Here is a 25,704-nt window from a genome sequence, read left to right on the forward strand (position 1 = left end):
TCCCACCATATTTCTATCTTTCCTTTTTAATTTTTAATGGAATAAACTTTTTTTAAAGCTGGTGCTGATATAGTCAAAGATATTAAAAGATAGAAGTATTCAATTTGTCTTGTTTACAACGATAATGTAGAGATATATTTATAGATTTAGAAACAGAAACTCAGTATCTTATCGGGACCTACTACATAACCAAACATGTGAAACGAAAAGTATTTTCGTGAAAGAAACAAGCCCCTGTATCAACAATGAAGGAATAACCATGCAAAAAATGGGGGAGTGAAGCCCATGATTAATTATATTGATAAAAAAAAATTGACAACAAATGAAACCACAAATGCTCTCGGTGCATGGAACTACGAACTAAAAGATTAACCATGCAAACACAAACTGTGGACACATTCAAGAACACACTCAACTAGAAGCAGTAGTACACAATATACAGCGCATTCGTGGGCCACCCGACTTGGTTTCTTCATCTTCAACGTCATCGCTAGCATCGTCCTCATAACCATTGTAACCATCATACATTCCTGCCTCTAGGGACGTGGTTTCTTTCTTGTTACTACTAGTGTAAGAGGAATCCATGAGACAAGTTGTATGATAACCATGACAGCAAAAGAAAACAATGACCGATACATTCTGTATAGAAAATGGATCAAAACATATACAACATCTTCCACCTCCCCTAGTCTTTGACTTCATCTCCATAGTTCTCAGACTCGGGGATTTCTCAAATACCTGAGAAGCACGAGTGTCACTCATTTTAACTCGTGTCTCATCTTCTTCATTACCTAAAGAAACTCCATGCCTTGCCTCGTTGTAATACTTGATTAAAAGATTGACACAGTCCGCCTATTTCAATAACAGCAAGACAGTGGGATATTGATCAGATTCAAGAATTTGGGCTCCAAAGGTCGAGCCAGAGGGAATAGGGAAGAAAAAACACCTTAAGGATATCATTGCACCCATGCCTGAGTGATGTTTCAGTCCTGTAGTCAGTGATAATCTTAACCAGTCGATCCCGGAGCCTATAGAAAGTAGATAGAGATATTACAGTCAGTGAACATAGTGCTTACCGACACATATCTCTATGACTTCAGGCCAGCACAAATCTTAGTAGTATTTTCGAATACAATCAATGATCTGATAACAAAGTTGACACTAATTACTTACCGAGGTATTTCCAACCCATTAGGAACCTTATTTACAATGTAAAGGGGATCCAGATTTCCAACCGTGTGCTCCAACAATATGCCCACCTATTAATTACAAAAATCAAGCTTAAAACAGATCGAGAAAGGGTAGAAGTACAACATACTAGCATAATGGGTCAGTTATTTCTCTCTTTACTTTTTTCAATTTCTAATCAAAGTTCTAAAGGTTAATAAAAACAAATTTAGGGTATTATTTAGGTAAAAATATACAAAAAAATATGCCTAGATTTTTTTTCTCACATTATATTTGTCTTTTTTTCATTTTTAAAGCAATGTAGAGCCCTAATTACAAAAAGAAGCCAATCTTTACATGGATAACAAGTAGTAACTAATCCTACTAAAACATCATATATGTGTGGTAAATCATCAAATATTCTAATACAACACAATGATTTCACATTCACGCCTGTAAAAAAGTTCAGTTATCATGGTACCATTTCAGGTTTGTGAAGGCATTGTTTGATCAATTCTTCCCAAAGTTCATCATCATGCTGCATGGTGACAAACTCTACAGCCTGCAAAATATCATGACCACTTCAAACATAAAATCACCACAGTTTTGGTTCATGATTTAGACGTTGTTTGAAACCAAACTCATTCAATTGAAAACAAAAAATAATTACCTCCTCTATATCCCCCAAATGGTTTATAATAACAGCTAGGGCTTGTTTTGAGTTTCCCATCCTTCCTAGAATGAAGACTTGCTCCCTCAATAGGTCCCTTTTAATGCAAATGTCATAAGCCTGAAAAACAACTTTCAGAATTTGATTCACAATCACAGTACAAATTACTGTCAAAGTTTTCCATTGGTTCATCACCTTCTCAAGGGTGTAGTGTTGACTGCTACGGAGAAAAGGTAGTAGCATCTTTGGATCATAGTCTGCGTAGAGTTCTACCTATGCGGATTATATGAAAAAGAAATTACATTAAATGACTGAAAAGAATAATTTAATGACGTTTACAAACCATTATTATTCATGTTTAGCTTCAGAAGACAGTTATTGAAGCAACCAGTCAAAACCAATGAGAGAAGGGTAGAGCAGTAAAGACTAGGCAAGAATCAGCATTAATACTAACAAAATAACCCAGGAGCCAAAAGGCGAAAAGGCTTCCTGTTGCTATGCAAAGGTATACGAAGGGTCATTGTATGCAGTCTTACCCTAGAAGGTGCAAAGAGACTGTTTCTGGATTTGAATTCATGACCAAGTGGTCACCAAGATGCAGCTTTACGCTGCATCAGAGCTTGTCCTCAGCAATCAGCACTAATATTATGCTATTAAAATTGAGAGACAGAAATGGTGCAGCCGGAATACCACAGAAATGTAGCACAAAAATAGGGCAATTGTCTTAGACTACTTAAAGTTCAATTAAAAATTAGCAAACCTAGGATGAATCAGAATAGACACAATGACCTGATGATTCTAGTTCCAGGGCGCACAAACACACTCATGCACAACAATTAGAGATGCTATATATCCTTATGTTAAGAGTGGGACAGTTCCATGTTAGAGAAGCAGAACAGCGTGTTAAAGCTAAAAACCCAAAGCTAAGGATTCGACCACACAAGGCCAAACTCAAGGCGAGAGAAAATCCCCTCAATCCATGGTCATACTTGTGAATAAAATGTACAGGTCCTGGATTTCTGGTAGCTCTCAAAGTCTTTTACTTATGGCATTTTCATTTCAGCCATGCTTTTCAATGTCTACCAAACTTTACGTCTTGATAAAGTTATTATTTTAACACTTAACATTACAATACACAACAACCATCCATGCGTTTTCACCTAATTCATGACATCAAATAGTTTTTGACACATCCATTATCGGAGACTCCATAACCTAGCAGGTGGATTGATTACATGGATAAACCACCTGTGTTTTAGTATAAACCTATCATTAACGAAACCATGTCATCTCTTTCCAAGGCTCACAGATTAGTACAAGTTGTGTTTGTTGTTGTCCATTGCCTAAGACAAACCATTTCTTTTATTTGGGCTTGGCAACAGTAACGTAATAATTTTCAACAGGCACATCATAAGAAAGTTATCCAAATATATTGTTAACTTTCAGTTGATACAGCACAAAGATTCTCTCAACAAAGAAGATGACTAGTGCACAAGGCTCCCTGACAAGTGGAGACTAAGGAGGGTCCACGTAAAGAGTCTTATTAGCCGTGCAAGCAAAGAGAGATTTGAAAACATGATCTCCAAACTTTCAGTTATCTCATTGACAAGACAAACACTGGATAAACTTTCGAGCAAATACACATAAAAATGAGGACGAGACATTTGTTCCTATGACACTTATTCGGTGATACTTCACTCAAATTCGTCATTGGTTAAAACCCTCTCTTGGTAGCCCCTTTTGAGACGTTGACAACCGACTTTAATACCAATTGATATGCACCCATAGACTTAGGGAAGCCACCTTTAAAAGCTAGTTGTTGTTAAGGAGAAAGAGCCAAACACTTAAATACTCCAGCAAACATTTCATGTTATTTGATGTGGGGCTTAGACACCAAATATTACCTAAGTCCCTATCATTGGATCTAACATTTCCTTGTTCCTGTACATTTGTCTTGGACCATAATCAGTTACAGTCAGAGTTATCACTCAATGAAGTTTGCTACTTTATTTTCTGTAAGAGAAACAAAGGTAGGAATGGTCGAGTGAAACTCCAAACGCCAGACACATGGCTTTCATCAAATGTAATTGTAAGTATTAAATACAGATTAACTTACAGCTTAGATTCCAAAGCTAAGGAAGCTTGCAAAAAGCTAAATAAAAGAAACAAAACTACCTGCATATCATGGAAGTCTTTCCCAGCATGAGGATTTACTTCAAATAATGAATGAAGATATAGATGTAAAAAATATCTACGATCACTCTTATCATCAGCATTTAGAAGTTGCTTCACAACTTCGGGTGGACTTATTAAGTCCCTATTTTGGATCAACAAAGGAACTGCACGCTTGCAATCTAGCATCATTAATTGAACAATCTGCACAGAAAAACATTAAACAAATAAGAATTCAATGATCATTATATAAAGAAATGAAAACCGATACAAACAGAACCAAGCTCATATACTGCTTAAAAAGAAAATTCAACAACTCTATAAACAATTCTGGGAATAGTAAAATCTTACTCAACCAATTTGGCAAATCTATTATGGTACTTTGTTCATTAATCCTCAAAAAAAATATCAGATATAGCAAACATGGATACCCAGACCTTAATGTACCCAGAATGCCAGCAGATATATGAAACATAAATTTGTCAGGTAAGGTCTATGACCTATAGAGAAAACACAGACAGAATTCCAAGATTACCGTAACTTCTACAAAGCATAATTATACCTTTCCACGAATTGCATCATGTAGGTTATGTTTATCAATAAAATCAAATACTTCTGGTTTCATAAGCTGAAAAATTCAACCAAACAAAAAAGGAAAGTCAATTAGCTGTAATAACAAATAGACAATATGCTCTAGTATAAAGCATGCGTATAGCATTTAATACATGTCATGGCTGCCTGAATGCAAGAAGAATTACTTTGAACACTTACATCAGCATACAACAAGAAGGCCTTCTCATATTGCCCATTGATTACATACAACTCTGCCAGTGCCTAGAACAATTTTAAAAATTATTAACATAAATATGTGGTTAACAGATTAAAAAATGCAAGTATGATTGATCAGACTAACCTCCTTAAGTGAATCAGTCATGGACGAAGTATTTAGCTGAGGTTCAATGGCTGAAATTACAGGTAATGCAGAATAAATTACAGAAGACCAGGATTTTACAGTGGACAAGAGATCCTTATGAAAAGAAGAATTTGTAGCCAATGCAACAAGAGCAACCTGTAGAACCAAAAGCAGCACACAAGATTATGTATACCAAGCAAGTTAATTACAGATACTGAGCAAGCACATTAATTGTGACAGAAACCACTTTGTTCTAGCTAACCTCATAAGCAGTGTCACGTAGTCTGGGGTTTTCTGTAGGCATGTAAGGAACTAAAACAGGTAGTTGACGAAGATGTGCAAAATGGAAAACCCATCTGTTTGAAAGCAGTTCATTAAACACCAATTACAAATCAGAACACAGTAACAGACTAGCAAATAATAACATGTTGTACCTCTCCCAAGCTGGAGCTGATCCCCGAAGCAACTTGGGACACAGAGATGCTGCTTCACTGTATTTTCTTTCCACAATCAGATGATCAAGGTACCTAGATCCCACCTGCAAAGATAGTGGGAAAAATTAAAAACTTCTCATAATACTCAAATGGACAAATTCAACTACAAGGTAACAAAGCATATACACAATATATTTATCCACTGTAATTTATTTTATAAAAAAGAACTCATTAAAGAGAAGAAAAGTACAATAAGGGATATCGAAAGCCCGGTAAGGTACCCTCAAGAGTAAAGACTTTCAAATAACTAAACTAAAACAAGCATAAGAATTACCACTTGCATCAAAATAGTCTCGAGGAAACTAGACATCAAGCTTCAATACCAATCAAGTTGTTTCAAGTTTTATATAGATCTAGCCTGAGCAGGTCAACAGTTTTACTTTACATAATCTAGTCACCACTAATTATATAGGAAATTACTATAAAATTCATTTCATTTCATCTTAAATGTCTATATAGTGTTATTGCTAGAAAAAACAAATGATAATAAATTAATAGATTTCTAGAAAAACAAAGTAGTTGAGGAGCTTTCAAAAACATACAATCAACTTAAACAAGTGCCTACATATGCAATTGTGCATATCATATTCCAATTATGTGCCATATATGTGCCCTTTATTAAAAGTTAGATTGAAATAGGATAAACCATAATACCTCATCAAGTAGTTCACTTCGTCCCTGACCAGATTCAACCACAGCCAATGCTTTTTCATGCCACCCATGCTGAAGAAGCCACGCAATATGATCTTCAGTATCCCTGATTATTAAAATGCATCAATTTTTCTAAATTATCTATCTTAACTTTTTCAGATCTTTACAAAAACTTGGAAAATAAACATGATATTTAAAGGCTTAGTTGCACTTTTTATCACTCAACTTTGGTACTTCTGCAAATTTTCCATCTTTCGTTTATTGTACCATATAATTAAAAAAATAAATGTATTTTACTAATCCGTCAATTGGCAAACAACTCAGAGGACATGATTATAAAACAAGTTGAAAATTTAATGTTGGCCTATGTAGCATGGCACTGCATGTTAATTTTACTGTTAGTGTTGTGTGTTGTGGACATTAACCCTGGCCTATCACCATTGTCAACACCATAAACCCTAACTAACTGTTTGAACTTTACTTATCAGTTTTCAGAAGCTAGTCACAATCTCAAAAAATGGATGGCCTACATCTCTCCCTTCACCATCATCATCGACCTCAACACCTCCATCACCATTCTCTCCGGTATTCCCATATGTCCACATCGCCTCCCTTGGCTAAAATATATTTTTTGTTTCAGATTTTCAGCGCACACCACCATAAGAAGAATCAAATGAACAGCCATGTTGTCAAAAAAATTGAAGACTGTTTAGGGGAACATGCTCAATCTGTTGATAAAGTAAGAGAATTGTGGTTGAACTAGGTTCCAATTTGGGTTGGAAACAATGACTTGATGCGACCCAGGATCAACAAATTTGCAATCCACACAAAGAGGCCATCATTATTGTGGACGAAGCCAAGGGCCATGCATTGGACTTAGGCACATAGGAACATGAGGATTTTTGTTCAGAAATTGCTAAACATGAATGACCTCTCACCCTAAGAAAAATAGTACTGGAAATTACTGTTTTACCGATTGCATCTTGATGACTCCAGGTGGTGACAAAGGGGGAGGAAAAAGGTATTTTGGTGAAAGATGAGGACTTTGAGGGTTTTGACTCTTTTGGTTTTGCATTGGAGTCTTAGGTGGAAGAGCTGGGAAGGGTTTTTGTTGAGAGAGTGTGTCTGTGTTTATGTGGTCAGGTTTTGAGTCGGATCCTGGGGGTTGGACTTGGGCTAGGAGAGGGTGGGTGGGTGGGGGAGCTTACAAATGATGAAGGTTTGAGACTTAAGTGGGTTGGAGAAGTTGGCAAACACACAAAAGGAAATATCCGATATGGATGGGAGTTAATGGAAGGGGCACTTGGAACTCCAAGAGGTATGAGGAGAAGTGGTACTGCTGAAGACCCTTTTGAGGAAGAATTAGTAGAGCCACATTCTCAAAAGGTTGGGGTTGGAGTAAAGGAAGGAGGGCAGTCCCAGTTGAGGTAGGGATTTGGGTGGCAATAAAGAATTGAGAGTGGAGGGATGGGTGGTGTGGGAGTCCTTAGGATGTGTGGGCTAAGGCTCGAGAGAGGAGGGTAGCCATATATATTTAGATTTAGTGCATATGATCATGCCGACATGGAATTGTATCAATTATTTTATTTATTGGCAACATTATGATTCATAGTTGTTTGCCAATTGAGGGATTGGTAAAATGTGTTTAATTCTTTAACTTATATGGTACAATAGGCTAAAAAAAGTTCAGTGACAAAATTCGTGGAAGTGAAAAAGTTTAGTGGTAAAAAGGGCAATTACGTCTGATAGATATATTGCGTTTTGTGTTAATTAGGGAGACCTAGACATTTGATATTGGTAGATATTGTTGATATTGTTTGTAACAATATCTTCTATTTACCATATTTATGTTTGGTTGTCATATATACTTGTATCATTCTTCATTATAAATATATTATCCTGTGTATTTTAGACACAAGGGAAATTAACCCTATACCTAGTTTTTCTCTATATTCAACAACATCTATCTTAAATGTATTAAAAAAATTCCAGCATATTGTTTTAGCAAGAACTTTTAGATGAAGAACACACCCTATTTGTTTTTATTTCAAATGATATAGCTTCTTACAACCACAACAACAGCATGCATTGCTGAGGAAATTAAGGGAGGTTAAAATTTCCAACAACAAAGTGTACAAGTGTGAAGGGTAACATGGACAGATGACAGCATTCAGACATCAATATTTTCCCTCTAAAATGAGTGACAAAAGTAAGTTCCTTAGACTATATGATTCTGAAATTCTATAATCTATGTGTGAAAATCAATAGTATAGGAATATTAAACATAACACAACTATCAATAAACTGGACAACGATGATAACCAAATCAAGCTACTCCAATTAGAATTAGAACATTTGTCCGTGCAAGAAATCAACTGACAACAACCATATCTTGTCTTAGAAAATACAAACAAACACAAGACAGCATATATCATGCTAAGTGGATATGATGAGGTTCAAGACAACTTTTTATCATAAGATGATTTCTTTTCTTACTAAATCCCTCCCCTTTCCTAGAGGGTGGACATGATGAACAGTTTAAACTACAAATATTATCATCTTTCAATGCATAATAAATAAAGGAAACATCACATATTATGTATTGGTAATAAACATGTTGTCAACATCCCCCTCAATACTTTTATGGCCACAAGTCATACACAAATGCATCCAAAAATTAAAACAGTAAAATAGATAAAGAAATTGAAATCAACCTTGGCTTGGCAATAACTACATCCTTCAGAGATACAATATAGTAAAGTGGTTCATCACCTGCAGCCCACTGACCGCCAGCATAACTGCTACCTACATTTGAATGAAAAACATTATTATACAGATTTCAGGAAACAATATGTTACTAAGGTGTATATTAGAAAGGAGGAGCTCAGAGGATTCAGGTCTCTCAGGGAGGGAATGAATGAAGAAAAGATTTTGGGAGAAACAATAAAGAGAATTAAGATCCCATGAAGAAAATGGTAAATGCAGCCAGATTACCACTGAGGCAACCAAGGGGAACTGGGGGAGGAAAAATTCATACGTGTGGCTATTAAAAGAAAAGGGATGAGAAGACGGGAGAAGAAAAAATGAAGAGTAGGGTTGTGCACAATCCCTTGAACATTACGTGTCACCTATTTTCTATCAGCTGTTTCGTCTCTCACTATAAATATCCTTTATGCAGGCAGTGATATCATATTAATGTCTGTATCAGTGGAATGAAATACAGCATATTCAAAATAGCTGAATATGCTTCAAAACATCACAAACAAAGTAAGCCAAATGTTAACCTGAGAAGGGAGCATGAGCAAGAGAGTAGTCTTTCGCTCTGTAATGCTCGAACCCATGTACTGGCAGAGCATCTGTTGAAAGCTCATCATTATTCCATGTTACTATTCTTACTTCTGGTCTTTGAGCATTGCCCTGTTCAAAATTATTTTACTCAAGCTCATAACAAAGTCAAATTTTTGAATATATATATATATATATATATATATATATATATATATATATATATGTATTGAATAAATCACTTTGTAAGAGATATGTTTTCAATACATCAATACAGTTATTTTAAAGATAACAGGATATAGTATGTACAAGATACATATTTAAAAATGTACAAAAATTCACAAATAAATATATATAATTGCAATTCTACAGATACAAATCAAGCACACATTTTTTAGGCATTGCCGAAACAAATCAAAAATTACAAATCATTGTCATCACAAATTACTTCCTATTATTTACAACTTACATATAGGGATAACAATATCTATTTCATTCTTTTCCTTTAAATAATTCATAGAGACAATTTTTTTAGTCAGCTTCACAAAGAGACATGTTCATATATTACACATGTATGTTTCATGTAGTTTTATTATGTATAAATGTTCTAAAGCCGTAGAACCTTCAACAATATCAGTATAAGAGAAGTGAAACAAATAAAAGTATTGGTGTTTCACAGGTCTTGATACATCATTTACACTTATTGGAGAACTATCCAGGAGTATCGACATCAGGTATGTAAAGCAAATTGAAGTATTGGCGTTGCTATTATAATACACTTTATTTTTGGCAAATACAATGTAAATTTGATTGCTTCCACACTGACTTTGTTATGCAGCTTGAGTTCATTATTTTCTACACCCCCAATAAGAAATAGTGCCCTCAAAAAGTAACAATGATATATAGCCTGAATGAGACATAACACATTAGGTCATGCTAGGTAAATCATTTTTCAGGTAAATAATTATTTTTTCTCTTTTCCAAAAGCTCTCTCTGGGGGCTGGTATAAGAATATTGTTTATCCGAAAATAAATAGAACCAACATGCACTAAATAGTAAATAATGCGCATGCCACATGCCTGTCTGTAATATATATGAAAATGTCTAACTAGTGGGAAGCAGCATGGTGCTGATCTGGTACCATTGCTTATATAACACTGAAGCAATTTAAAAAATCCAAATGATCAAATTGATTGTTTGACCTTTCACAAAATGTAATAATAAATAAATAAATTTTTCAGCATGCCTATGTCTTATAGACCAGGAAATTACTACTTCAAGTTATGATATTTAGAGGAATTTCCCATTACATGAGTAAAAGACAGAAGAATGAACAAAGAAAACAAGTTGTAGCATAAAAACAATGGGAGGAATTTACAATAGGATAGAAGTTCAGCGTGAAAATTAAAGAATTTCATTTCATTATTACCAATGAGCATAAATACCTGCCGTGAAGGAGCTGAGCTACTAAAATCCTTATCTCCATCTTCTCCAGGGATATATGCAAGAACAACCAAAGCATCACCAAAGGGAGCAAGCCCTGAGATGAAATAGCTGGTTTGGAAAGATGCCACAATATCCACCTGGGCCACACCAGACAGAGGAACCTGCCTGAACGACCCATTCGCTGCCCTTATTGTCCTTATTGAAGCAATTTTGACAGATGTTCCCCATCCAATTACCAAAAGGGTATCATCCTACAGTGATAAAAGGCATTAAGCTCCTCAGTTTATCAAGAGATATACAGGAACATAAGAAATAATGGCCTTGCCACTGTTCAAATTCTAATGCAACAGAATAAGCCTTCAATTATAGCAGCGGAGACTGCATGAAAGAATGGTATAACTCGAGCGCTTGCCTAAATCAATATTTGACTAACCTGCCAGACCAGGTGAGGAAGTAAAAGCTCAGGGCGTGGGCTCCCTCGCGGTTTTTCAATAAATGTAACACGCTGGTCATTGGCAGTATCATAAACCTTCACTCCTGCATCATTAGCCCAAGCAACAAGACTTGCTCTCCATTTCACAGCATGTATTGAACCTTCACCAGAGTGCAAAACCTTTGGGGGATGGTAGGGTGGGGTAGTTTTATCGTTAACAAACAAAAAGTACTGTAGAGTACAGAATAGATATCTCAGGTATTAAAACATTCTGACAAACCTGATCACGGTAGCCCAGCCATTTCTTTGAATTCAAATATAAATGACCAGCCAAACCTCCAGCAACAAATCTCCTGGACATTTTCTTTGCATAATCTGGATCCAAGGCAACTGCCTTCATCGGCCGATGGTAATCAAACTTTAATTTCTCATCAGTGAAAAGGCTGTTTATCACAACTGATCCATCATCAGAACAGCTTCCAATATATTCACCTTCTGTGTCAAAGCTAAGGTCGTTGACAACAGAAGCATGTGCGGAGAATTCCTTAACCTGCAACAAGGTAATTCAATTAGAAACGGATTCCTATAAATAACACAGCACGCAAGCAATTGACCATGAGCCAACAAACGCTACACAAAAGATTTCAAAGCGCAATGTCAACATAAACCAAAATACATCCATAAACCCATGCATAATCTGATTTTGAAGAGAATATCACGAAAACAACTTATTAGCCACACGAATTACTTCTTTCCATAAATTTAGTCATGGCAGCTCCAAGTTGAGTAAATAACAGTTCAAATTCACAGAAATTACGAAATTCTGACCCCAGGCTCCGTGTAATCTCAAAGCGCACGGATTCAACATAAACCAAATTACATCCATAATCCTTACCATACATTTGAAGAGAGTATCAATGAACGAACTTCTCAATAATACAGATTGTTCCGTTCCGTAAATTTGATCTACCCAGCTCTAATTCGAGTAACAGTTCAAATTCACAGAAATTGCGAAATTATCAATCACTAAACGGCAGCTATGCGAAATCTCAAAGTGCACAGCGCTAGCATAAACCAAATAATATCCACAATTCCTAGCATACATTTGAAGAGAACGTCAACGCACGCAAGTTCTCAATCACGCGAAATATTCCACTCCATAAATTTGATCTAACCAGCTCCAATTCGAGTGATAACAGCTCAGATACACAGTAATCGGAAGATTCTCCACGTCGAATTACGCAACGAATGGATTATCACACGTTAACTAACCTGATTACCGAGAAAATCGAGGATGTGAACGGTGCCGCCGTGAGTGCCGAGAGCGATCATCCGCTCGGCGACGGCAATACATGACGCGGCGTCACTCGCTAGCAGCGAAGGTATGCTACCTCCCATTCTCTGGTACTTGAGCCTCGGTTCCTCTTCGTCTTCTTCATCTTCCACTTCTTCGTCTTCTTCTTCCTCTTCATCTTCCTCTTCTCTCTCGTCGTCTCCTTCGACGCCGTTCTCAGACGGAAACGGAGCCATTCGGATAGTTATCGCGTGAGGCCTCGTCCCGGCAGAATGTTCAGTTGGCGAAAATGCGAAATGAGCGAAGGCGAGAAATTAGATCTGTTTGGTTGCGCTAAAAAAATCTTTTTTATTTAATTAATACTATTATTCCTTTCTTTGTTCGTCTTTTTTTTAAAAGTGAAATTTGGTTTTACAAAATTTCTCAAGAAAGAGGAAAGGTTCAAACGGTCCCTCGACAAAGGAAATGATGAAGTAGACGACAAAAACAACGAGGTTTTTGGTACTGATTAGTTAACAGTAGTGATGCACTCTGATCTTCTACGTCCAGTTTTGCTTTCGGCCACCGCCTTGTGACATCAGAAGCCTTGATTGATCGTTACCCAGAAATCCAATGGTTCTAATTTCTGATCCAGGAGAGTATATCCCAACAAAATTCTTAATGTAAAAGAAAAACAAAAAATGTGACAGAAAAAACTCTAATTATGTTTTATAATTAATTCCTCGTCAATTTCAGGATAAATAATTAAAATTCTTTTACTTTATCACGTCTTAAAAATATATGTTTTTGCAATTATTCCATTTGAGAAAAATAATTAGTTACTCTAAAATTGTTTTTAAATTTAAATAATAAATTTAAAATATCAAGAAGGTTTTTTTTTTCAATTTTGAAAATTTAAAAAGGTTTCATACTAAAGTCAAATTTAAACGACTTAAAACATAACAAAAGGCTTATACAAAAAAAAATCAACTAAACCTATAATATAAATAAAAATGCAAAGGGCGCAGGGGATGCAATCAAAGAAATTTTGCTGCAACCCTATTCTTTCTAAAATTCTAATTATATCCTTGTAGAAATTAATAGAAAATATTAGTTTAAGATTTTTTTAAGTTTTTGTAACTTCTCAAGTACAATATTGAAACCATAAAGGAAAGATCACATAATCAATAAAATAAACTAGTTAATGGAAAGAAATATAAAATAATTTCTACAATTATCTAAAATAACCATAAAGCTAACTCTGTATACAATAAGTACAAGTATCAAAACTATGTACAATAATAGTGTATCAAAAATCACCAAGGAAAAATAAACACTAAGAAAATAAAGTACTAAAATCACTACACATCAACACCTTCTTCGCCTAACACTTGCTCAACCGTCACATCATCAAGCTTTACTCACATTCATCAGATGATCATCGCAAAAAGAATAACACATAGAAAAAACAAATGAGAAACATACAAGAAATGTAAGCTAATTGTGAAACAATTATTCATATTAAAGTAAGTACAACATACAAATCTCAAACACAAAATAAGCAAAATATCATTCTCATTCACATCTACTGACTCAGACTAGGCTAAACCCTTTATTATATAGTACAATTGTCAAGTCATGGAAGGTTCTGCACTTGTATGGTGAAACAGCTGACTCACTCAAAGTTGACACACAAGGTTAGTCCTTAAAACGCCATTTGTCACCATGAAAAAACCCTCATACTACAACCTCCTGCTTCTCTCACGACATGACTCATCGCTCTTTAATTGAGCATGGATGATCATTAGAGTGTCAGGATAACCTCCATATCGACTTCTTACAATTTATACTAATTCCCCATAAACCACTCACAAGATATTTCCTCCTTAGAATTCTCATTCACAATATTCCAGTCATACATTGATAACCTCATTCCACACTTCATCCACACATTTTAAATCATGAAACATCAATAAAAGAAATAAAATAACTCAGACCAGTGTCCCAAAACACCCAAAACAACTCAAAAATTCACTTTGCTAGCTGGCGCTTAGCGCCCCCGAGACAGAGAGCTGGCGCCTAGGCTGGTGCTCAACATCCTGTTACCCGAGAGTTGACGCCCAAAAAGGAGCGCTCAACGCCATAACATATCCCATTTTCTCTTTTTCTTTGACCTTACACCCTTCACCCTCAACTTTTAATACTTCTTAAGACCTTATAAACATTATGAAATCCTTAGAAACACCATTATACTCAAATTTGCCACTCCAAACCAAATTAAGCTCTTTAAACTACCCAATATCATTTCTACCTCTTTTACCATTCATGACACTAGTTGTACTGCACAAACAAGTTTAAATTGACTCATAGACCCTAAACCAACTCCTACTCCACATAATTGTTGCTTTAAAGATTCAATACTCAAAACCCCCTAAATGGACTCGAAATCACTTCAATCAATCCTCACTGACTCTTTTCTGCATTACAAACCAGATTTTTTATAGTTTAACCACACTCTCAAGTTCTAATGGACTTCAAACAAAGTCCTTAAACTTCTCGTTTACCCAACCAATTGCTTACTCAAAAACTCAACTACCAAAACTCCTAAATTTTCACTCCAAAACAAGTAATATTTGAACTCATTTTATCTTCTTTCCTTAACCTTCTTAATTTGAATGTCTTATGATGTTAATCAACCATAAAACACTCCAAAACAAATACCAAACTACAAATTTCACATTGTGATCATTATTCCAAAAATTAACATACCTAAATCATTAATTCTAGCTACAAACTAGACTATAATTTCATACATTCACAACCACCATTATTAATGTCATTTTATCTCAACAATATATTAAATTCATCATATAATAACTCGCAACAATCATACATTCAACAGTATCAAAACACATCCTAAAAATACAATCACTCAACATTTCCCCCAATTCAACATCACCAATTTTTATATAATTATATACACACAAATTAATAGATTTCAACCATCCTACTACACTTATGAAAATCAAATTAGCTTTCCTTACCTTAAAATCCTAGGAGAAAGCTTCCTCTGAACAGAAAATCAATCGGATGAAAGTGAAGAGTACTTCACCGTGATCTCTAGGAACTTCTTGATCTTCAAACAAAAACCTAAAGAATAAAAAAATGTAAAAAGAAGGTAAAGAGATTTAAAGAACAAGTTTTAAAGAGATGAAATGTGTTTTAAAAAATAAAACATAGAATTAAATTCTATTTATTTTATCGACTTATTTTAAAATAAAATAATTAATCTCATTACTTTAAAACATCTGCCTATCTACTCTAATATTCCATTTTAATAACAGAATTTTCAAAATACATTAAATATATTTTGAAACAAGTTTTAATGAAATTTTCAGAAGAAACTTTCTAAAATGTATATAATCTATTTCAAAATATATTTTTTGAATAATTCCACATGAAATATGTTCAAAAAATAATGCTTCAAAATACATTAAATATATTTTAGAAAAGTTGTGGAATAAGTTTTACTATGCGTTTTCTTTGTTCTTCTTTCATGCAGTGTTCTCTCACTCTTCTTCCTTTTTCCTCTCGAACAAGTGATAGCGGTAACGACGGTGACAGCTATGATAGCGTAATGCAGTACCTAAAACTCTTCGAATGGTTTTCTTCTATTATGGAGATGCAATTAGTATTTGTGAGATGCAAAAACCTATAACCTGGTCGTGGACACATGGGTTTGTGAGGTTGTAACTCAGTATCCATGAGTTTGGATTAAATTTATTTTAGTTATTAAAATATCATAAATTTTGTTTATTATAAAATATAATATATTTTTAATTTATATTGATAAAATGGTATGATTAAGTTATTTATAATATAAGAAAACATGTATTTCATTGAATGTGATGATTAAAACAAAGCAACACTACTGGGAAGTGAAACTAAAATTGAAATCAATCTATTATAAAAACTTAAAACAGTCAAAGGTTGATTTTCTTATATATTATACACCGTATTTGTGCATCCTACGATAATATTTTTATGTTTTTATTGCACTGACTAATTTTCAATTGGTTAATCGGGATACTCAGTTAGAGTATCTCCAATGTTCTTCAAGCAACTGCTTTTTATTTTAAGTAATCAAAATAATGTTCATTCGAAAGAAAAACAGTGCGGATGAAGTATCTATGGAAATAATATAATGTTCATTCGAGTAGGTGGGAAATCTTACATTTACTTAAATGATGGAAATAAACTCACCTTCATATTATTCTGCAATGGTTATATGTTTGAAATAGGAGAAGTAATGGTTGTATTTTATTATAATAGTGTTAAGTGTTTGACTAATATATGTATTTGATTTAATATAAGTATTTTTAAATTTGAGTTTAAATTATGGTAAAGTTTTAATATTTTCGTTTTCCATTATACTTTCAATAAAGTAATAATGAGTGTAAAGTTCATTAAAAATAATAATAATAATAATAATAATAATAATAAATTAAAAATATATATATATATTTATATAAAATAAAAAATAATAATATGATTGCAAAATGACAAAGAACCTTTCGATGGAATGGTGAGCAAGACACTTTTGGTAGTGAAGTCAAAATATTATTTTTATAAAATAATATTTTTAATAAAATATTAAAAAAATAATAAATAAATAAAAAGACAAAACTACTTTCAGAAGTGGAGTTAAGGGGGAACATGCTTCTGTGCCGAGATCCAAGTTTGATAGTTGTAAAACGTGATAGTGATTCTGCTATACTAATTGTACGTTATTATTACTCAGAACATTTAGTTGTTTCTTTTGCATTTTTAGAAGGATGAGAAGTTGTCTAACCGGCTCTGCCAGATTCAACTTCTTGTATTCCCTATACCTTTTATTGTTTTTCTTATTTATTTATATTGTATTTTTGGAAGGATGAGAAGTTGTCTAACCGGCTCCGCCAGATTCAACTTCTTGTTTCCCCAAAACTTTTATTGTTTTATCTATTTTCATTACATCTTTTTGGAAGGACGAGAAGTTGTCTAACCGGCTCTACCAGATTCAACTTCTTGTTTCCCCAGAACTTTTACTGTTCTATTTAATTTTTATTGCATCTTCCTGGAAGAATGAGAAGTTGTCTAACCGGCTCTGCCAGATTCAGCTTCTTGTTTCCCCAAGAATTTTTATATATTAAGATTATTTTAATGATTGTCAAACATTTGATTCTTCTCCGGTGACCATTTATAGTAATATTTTATTATTATTAATTTGTTTGTAATATATTTATCCTGTATGATTTCTGTGATGAATGTATTTTATGATGTTGATATGAAATTATGCATCTGAACATGATATGAGTATTATGGGGAGATTTTGTAATGGTATAATATGAGTTGAGAAATATGAGCATGGTATGAATCTCATGGAGAGATTCTGTAATGATATGGTATTAGTGTATATGTTGATGTTGAAGGTCCTGTTATTGGAGGTTATCCTGATACTCTAATAATCATCCAATCTCAAGTAGAGAAGGATGAATTATGTGGTGAGAGGGACAGGAGGTCTTGGTCTATGTGCCGGTTTTGGACATAGTGTTGAGGACTAACCTTGTGGATGATATAAAATATTTTGAAAGTGTATTTGTAAGAATAAGTAGAAGTCATCACAAGTGCATAACCTCCCGTGACTGCTCATCAACGTATCATCCGGATGAGTGTTTATTGGGTGTTGTGGGATGAGTGTCTATTGAATATTGTGGGATAAGTGTCTATTAGGGATTGTGGTATGATGGGATGAGTGTCTATGGTGCGATTGTTGTATGATAGTATGTGGGTGTATGACATAATTATTATATGATGTTTGTTAAGTGTATCAATGTAATTATGCATGTTTTACAAATGATTTGTGTAATGTTAGCTCACCCCTACTTGTTTGTGTTTGTGTTTGTGCGATGATCGTATAATTCGTTATACGGGAGCAGATGAAGGAATATCGTTCGATTCAGTGCCAATGAAGGAAGAGATAGAAGAATAAATTAGAAGAGTTCGAATTGTATTTATGAGTTTTTAGTTGAAATCTGAGTTTAAAAGATATATATATATATATATATATATATATATATATACACACACACACACACACACACACACACATAGGTATATTGTATGAAGTTCTTTATATTCAATATGAGTGGTGGTGTAATGCTACAATATATCAACTATGAATTATCAAGTGTTAAATGTCGAGTGTGAGATTATGGGATGTTACAATGAGAAAAGAAAATACAATAATAATTATATTATCATACATCAACCTCACATCATAAATATTAGAAAATAACAACTCAAATAGAAACTATAAGATAAAAGAAAAACTCAATAAAAAGATTAAAAATTTCAGATAACTTAAAATTCAATTAAACCTACAAGAAAATGATGTTTACCATGCACCCAAAATACCTGAACCACACTAAATCTATTTGCTAGAGTAAAAATATGCATCAAAGTAGTTGGCTTGCTGTCAGGCCTCATGAAAACGCACCCAAAACCCCTCTGCACGGACGCCAGGAGTCAAGCAACGAGGATTTGAAAAATCAGATAGTGGAAGGCAGGTGTCAGTGAGTGAGCAGACGTTCGTTTTAATGAGAGAAGCAAAATCTGATTTTTTGAAATTTTTCGTTTCACTTACTCTGCATGCACCCTTCTTCCCAAACTCTGAACTTTTCATTTTCTCCTCCTTCTCACTAGAAACTCTATCCTCTCTCTACCAAAACTCACCCTTTCTCTTTTCCGATCTCCATTCAGGTACCGTAGGAGCACTTCCGGCGTCCCAAGCTTTAGTTTGATCCGATTGGTTTCAAATTCTGAACGGGTAAGTTTTTCTTGTCTTTAACCATTCGTTCTTGTAAACATGCAAACCAAGTTCTGGTTGCATGGGTCCTTAGTTTCATTCTGAACGAGTTTGGTCTGTTGTTTTATTTTGGTTCGAAGAGTCGTTGAGCGTTGAGGGTAGAAAGGATAGTAGTTCGGCGAACTGAGTTTTAGTCTGAAGGACGTACGTTCACGCTCTGAGGTAAGGGAAACTTATTTAATTTAATTTATCTGTTTGTTTGGTTGTATGAACGATCGCTAATTGACTGAAATGAATATAATGCATGATGGTTATTGTAAGACCCTTGTAAACTCAAAATTTTACCAAGTTGTAAAAATTTCAAGTTGTAGTGTAAAATTGAATGCTGTCAAAATTTGACATAGTTTACTATTTTATGTATAACTTTTTATACAATTAATATTTTGGGTTGATTCTTTTTCCATTGGAAAGTAGACTCAAAGAGCTTCGATTCGAGTACTCATACGCCTAATTCCGACTTCGAGAAGGGGTTCAACCAAACTGTCAAAGTTGTGACAGATGTGCTGTCTGGGTGGATGGCGCCCAGCGCCCTTTCCTGTGGGGCGCCCGGGCGCGAGAGTTGTCAGTTTTCGCGTTTTGGATCTAAAACACGTGGGACTTACGTGGAAAGTTGGGGAATCTGTTCCAGATCCAACATTTCGGTCCTTTGGGCCAGAGAAGAGCATGGGATGATCCTCTTTTTCAATTTTGAGCGATTCTTTTTGGAGTGAAGGGCCATGGTTGCCCCTTGGGGCAGATTTGAATAAGAGAAAGGGGTGGATTCTGCACTTGGACTTAGGTGCTGAATTACAAAGAAGAAAGTGGTCCGTGAGAGAGTTTTCTAGGGGTCTTTGGAGCAAGGTGCTGCCCAGATTCGTAGTGAAGGATTCAAGGTGTTCCAAGGAGATCTTCAAGAGGTAAGGGGAGCTAACTCAACTTGGTTTCTAGATTTTTGTGGATGTGACTATGATTCCAATTGCTTGATTTTGATGTGGGGAGCTGTATGGAAATTGATTTTTGGTTAAATGAGTGGAATGATTTCAAGAAAATGATTCAAGTGGGTTGTTACTATGGTTTTGACCTATGAAATTTTGGTATGAACTTTATGATGCAAAATTGTTGAATATATGATGGATTAATGGTGGATTTTCGTTCTAGCATGATAATCTATATGTGTATGAAGTTTTTGGTGGATTTGAATGTGAAATGAGATGGAAACCATGATAGTTTACCCTACTTTTTCATCAAGTGCGAAAATGGTTTGTTTTGGATGATTGATGAAATTTAGATGGATAAATTGATGATTATGGATAGAATGGTGTGGTGTGAATGATTAATTGGTTAAAGTCTAATACAAAGTGGAATGATATTGTTTGAAGGTATTTTGGAGTTGATTTTGAGATCAAATCTATGGGGGTTTAAGAATTGACTTAATGAAGTATTGGTTTTAAGTGAGAATCTGTAATGAATATCAATTGATTGGATATTTACAGAGTTGTTTATGATGGAAGTTAGCTAATATGTGGTGAAGGATGAATTAGTAGTTGTTATAGTGTGTTTGCCATGTGGATTCAAAGGTATTTTAGGGGTATTGATAGGTGAAAATCTAAAGAAGGTAAATCTGATGTAAACTAAACATTTTAAGCTTGATAGTGAGTGATTCAAAACTGGTTTGAACGTTGAAAGTGGTAGAAAATGGAAGTTAGGTTCCTTGGTAGTTTATATGTTGAAGTTGGATTGATTTTGGACTATTTTAGGGGTTTTAACAAGTGATATTTTGAATTATATGTTCTGGGCTGTAGGTGTTGATTTGTAATCTGTTATAGAGCCAATTAGAACTTGTCCAAGTGGTTAGTTTGCATAAAACAAGAGTATAAGGTGTAAATTTGAGTTTAGGTGTTTTTGGAGTGTCAAACATGATGTGAGATACCAAGTTTCGGGTTTGATGATCAATAGATGTTTGATTCGAGTTATAAATATGTTTTCTCATCAATCCTAATGTTTAGGAGGTCACTTTGATCATTAGAATAAGTCTCAAGTGCATAAAAAGCCAAATCTGCACTTGCTGTCAACTGATACGGCGCTCCAGCGCCCTCGGGACGCTCTCCAGCGCGCTTAAACTGGTGCAGGTCGCGCTCCAGCGCCCTTTGGTCGCGCTCCAGCGCGCCTAAACGCAGCAGCAAGCTGCAGAATTTGTTTTTGATAGTTTTGGGGGTTCCGGATGTCCGTTTTGGACGTTCTCTAGGTCGTTTTGGGGGTTCTTGACCCTTCCGGAACTGTTGGTGATGGTTTCAAAGCTGTTTGAGTTACCTAAATATGGGTATTAAAAGGATATAAAGAAAATGTGTTATGTATACACTGTTTTGAGTTGTTTGATATATCTATTTGATATGGAAATGTTGTGTGATCGGTTTGACATTGCATATTGATATGAGAATGATGTTTGGATGGTTAAGTACTGTTGAAATCATGGTTGTATATGATTTGATTATGAGTTTCATGTTAAATGAAGAATTGAGGTTATTAATGATATGATAATGTGATAATCTCACTTATGCATTTGAATATATTGAACATATGCTAAGTTCATGGTTGGCGAATATGTGATGATGATATGATATGGGCGTTATGGTATGGTTGGATTGGTATTGTAAGGATTATTGTATATGGGTATTTGGTCAGATCATGTTATTAAACGAGTGGTGGATAGTAAGCGTTGTGCGTGCGGGCCCGGGGAATCTCTTTAGGCGAGTGATGAGGGGTATACTTGCACTTGTCCGGGGAAGCTCTTGATTAGAGTGATGGAGGGTGACTGGTGTACTTGCTCGGGGAATCTCCCTATAGAGTGATGGGAAGCAGCACTACACATTGGGGTAATGTGTAACCGCCCGGGGAATCTCTTACATTTATGTAAGAGTGATGGGGGTGACGTGGGGTACTAGTCCGGTGAAGCTCGAGATAATTAAATTGGCGTTGTGCTTGCGGGCCCGGGGAATCTCTTTAGGCGAGTGATGAGGGGTATACTTGCACTTGTTCGGGGAAGCTCTTAATTAGAGTGATGGAGGGTGACTGGTGTACTTGCTCGGGGAATCTCCCTATAGAGTGATGGGAAGCAGCACTACACATTAGGGTAATGTGTAACGGCCCGGGGAAGCTCTGAAAAGAGTGATGGGAGTGACGCTAGTACATATTGGGGTATGTATTTTGATTCGTCTGTAATATTGGTGGATGTAGTCTGATTTATTTTGTAATACATGTTGGTGTATGCATTCTAATTTGATATTTTGATACATATTGGGATATGCATATGGTTGAAGCATAATTCGTACTCGGGTATATAGTTCGATCTGGTTAAGGTGTGGATGATAGCATGTTATTATGAGTATGTTATGATGTATAAGAATTGTATTTTGTTAGCTCACCCTTGCTTGTTTGTGCATGTGAATGCGATGATCGTATAATGTGTGATGTTATACGGGAGCAGATGTTATTGCAGATGTGATGGCTGATGTTTCTGAACATGCATAAAGGATGAAAGAGAGATGGGGTATATGACTGGGAATGTATTTGTTTATATTCGATCCTGACTATTTAAACGTTTTATTTTTGGAATAATCGGTTTGTAATGAATATCGTACTATATTTTTCCGTTGAGGTTGAATATTAAAATTTGAATTTTTACTTATGTGTTTTACGGAAAAAAAAAAAAATTTTAGTCGACGTAACACCAAATTTCGGGGTGTTACACTTGTGGTATCAGAGCAGTGATTCTTTTTCGAAAATAAAATTTTAAGGATTGGGGAGTGAGAAATTCTATCATGCATTCTTGTAATTTTCTTGTTTGTTTATGAAATTGATTGTGTCATTACTATGCGTGTAAAGAGCATCATGTCTCAGAGAACTGAGAATTGCAACTCTCACAATGTGACTGAGAGAATTGAAGGAATTGTTGGTGTAGCTTCTTATGAGAAACTAGTGTAAACTAGAGTTTTCTACAACACATATCGAGTTAGATCTCAACCAGTTTAGTCTGTGTTGGAATCACGATCTTTTGGCTGGACACAAGTTCAAGGAGAACTTGATTTTCTACCATCCTAAGGTTTAGATTTCATCCTAGGAATGTATTGGTTGATTTCAAATCACATTCTTCTCGACTGTGGACGACAACAGTTGGTGTTCCCGGACTCTGACGATTTTAAGTTGATCACAACTAAGGAAGCCTGGAAGGAGGTCAGTAATGGAGCCACATGTTTTGTAGTGATGGCTCAGGAGAAGAAGAAGAGTTCTGGAGAAAAAGCAATGAGAATCCCAGTGGTGGAGGAGTTCATGGATGTCTTTCCGGATGAAATTCCAGGATTACCACCAAGCAGAGAAGTAGAGTTCTCCATTGATCTAGTCCCAGGAGCTGGACCAGTGTCTGTGGCCCCGTACAGGATGGCTCCGATAGAATTAGTCGAACTAAAGAAGCAGATTGAAGAGTTGTTAGAAAAGAAATTCATCAGGCCAAGTGCTTCACCTTGGGGGGCACCAGTACTATTAGTGAAGAAGAAGGATGTAAGTTCGAGGTTATGCATTGACTACCGGCAGTTAAACAAGCTGACGATCAAGAACAAGTATCCATTACCGAGGATTGAAGACTTGTTGGATCAATTGCGTGGAGCTGGCGTGTTTTCAAAGATCGACTTAAGGTCTGGGTACCATCAAATCCTAGTGAAGCCTGAAGACATACAGAAGACAGCCTTTCGGTCACGTTACGGTCACTACGAGTTTGTGGTGATGCCGTTCGGAGTGACCAATGCTCCTGCAATATTTATGGATTACATGAATCGAATCTTCCGGCCTTGGTTAGATAAGTTTGTTGTTGTGTTCATAGACGACATTCTCATTTATTCTAAGGATCAGGAAGAGCATGCTAAACATTTGAGGACAGTGTTAGAAACACTCAGGGAGCACCAGTTGTTCGGGAAATTGTCCAAGTGCGAGTTTTGGTTGGATGAGGTACAGTTTCTAGGTCATGTGATTTCTGCCCAAGGAATTTCTGTGGATCCAACCAAAGTAGAAGCAGTATTGAAGTGGGAACGTCCAAAAACAGTATCCGAAGTGAGGAGTTTTGTGGGCCTAGCCGGGTACTACAGGAGATTTGTCAAAGATTTCTCAAGGATAGTAGGTCCACTGACGCAGTTGACTCGGAAGGACCAACCATTCTCTTGGACAGACAAGTGTGAAGCAAGCTTTGAAGAGATGAAGAGAAGTCTGACAAGTGCTCCAGTGCTAATGATCCCAGATACTTCGAAGGTTTTTGAAGTGTTTTGCGACGCTTCACACCAAGGACTCGGATGTGTGTTAATGCAAGAAAAGAGACCAGTGGCCTACGCATCGAGGCAATTGAAGGTACATGAAAGGAATTACCCAACACACGACCTCGAGTTAGCCGCTGTTGTTTTCGCTCTGAAGGCTTGGAGACATTATCTTTATGGATCACGTTTTCAGGTCTTTAGTGATCATAAGAGCTTGAAGTATCTTTTCGATCAGAAGGAGTTAAATATGAGGCAGAGAAGATGGATGGAATACTTGAAGGACTTTGACTTTGACTTACAGTACCATCCAGGAAAGGCAAATGTTGTTGCAGATGCTTTGAGCAGGAAGCGGATACAAATGTCAGCTATGATGGTTAAGGAACTAGAGCTAATTGAAAAGTTTAGAGATATGAACTTGGGTTTACAGTTGAACCAAGATCATATTTGGTGTAGTCATTTAAAGATCACAAGTGACTTCTTGGAGAAGATTAAAGCAGAGCAAAAAGAAGACGCAAACTTACAACAGACGGTGGAGTTGTTAGGGACAGAGCAGGCTAAGGACTTTAGTCTAGGAGCTGACGGAGTTTTGCGGTTTAGAAACAGGGTGTGTGTTCCAGCAAAGTTGGAATTGATAAGAAAGATTCTGGAAGAAGGACATAAGAGTCGTCTTAGCATACATCCTGGTATGACTAAGATGTACAAGGATATGAAGGATTCTTTTTGGTGGACTGGAATGAAAAAGGATGTGGCGGAATTTGTCTCCTCTTGTCTAACTTGTCAGAAGGCTAAGATTGAGCATCAAAGACCAGGAGGAATGCTGCAACAGTTAGAAATTCCCCAATGGAAGTGGGATGACATATCAATGGACTTTGTGACTCATTTACCAAGGTCCCCGAGAGGTCATGACTCTATATGGGTGATTGTGGACAGGTTGACAAAGTGTGCTCATTTCTTACCCATCAACCAGAAGATGTCATTGGATAAGCTAGCAGAACTTTACATTAAGGAGATAATAAG

General features: G+C 35.6%; 1 protein-coding gene across 1 annotated transcript; it reads right to left on the reverse strand.

The window, feature by feature from the left end:
- Positions 1 to 260: 260 nt before the first annotated feature.
- Positions 261 to 12,977, reverse strand: VPS41 (vacuolar protein sorting 41). Its single transcript, XM_047323630.2, has 19 exons — positions 12,504 to 12,977; positions 11,512 to 11,781; positions 11,232 to 11,411; positions 10,798 to 11,049; positions 9,352 to 9,484; positions 8,782 to 8,872; positions 6,071 to 6,173; positions 5,357 to 5,460; positions 5,185 to 5,278; positions 4,923 to 5,078; positions 4,781 to 4,843; positions 4,572 to 4,637; positions 4,013 to 4,213; positions 2,033 to 2,110; positions 1,838 to 1,957; positions 1,649 to 1,729; positions 1,174 to 1,259; positions 947 to 1,028; positions 261 to 852 (listed from the first exon to the last, which is right to left on the reverse strand). The coding sequence occupies exons 1-19, from the start codon at positions 12,759 to 12,761 to the stop codon at positions 412 to 414; spliced, it is 2,859 nt and encodes a 952-aa protein (XP_047179586.2). The 5' UTR covers positions 12,762 to 12,977; the 3' UTR covers positions 261 to 411.
- Positions 12,978 to 25,704: the final 12,727 nt, after the last annotated feature.

This window comes from Vigna umbellata, chromosome 3 (genome assembly GCF_029865625.1).
Source record: "Vigna umbellata cultivar VRB3 chromosome 3, Vumbellata_1.0, whole genome shotgun sequence".
Lineage (NCBI taxonomy): Eukaryota > Viridiplantae > Streptophyta > Magnoliopsida > Fabales > Fabaceae > Vigna > Vigna umbellata.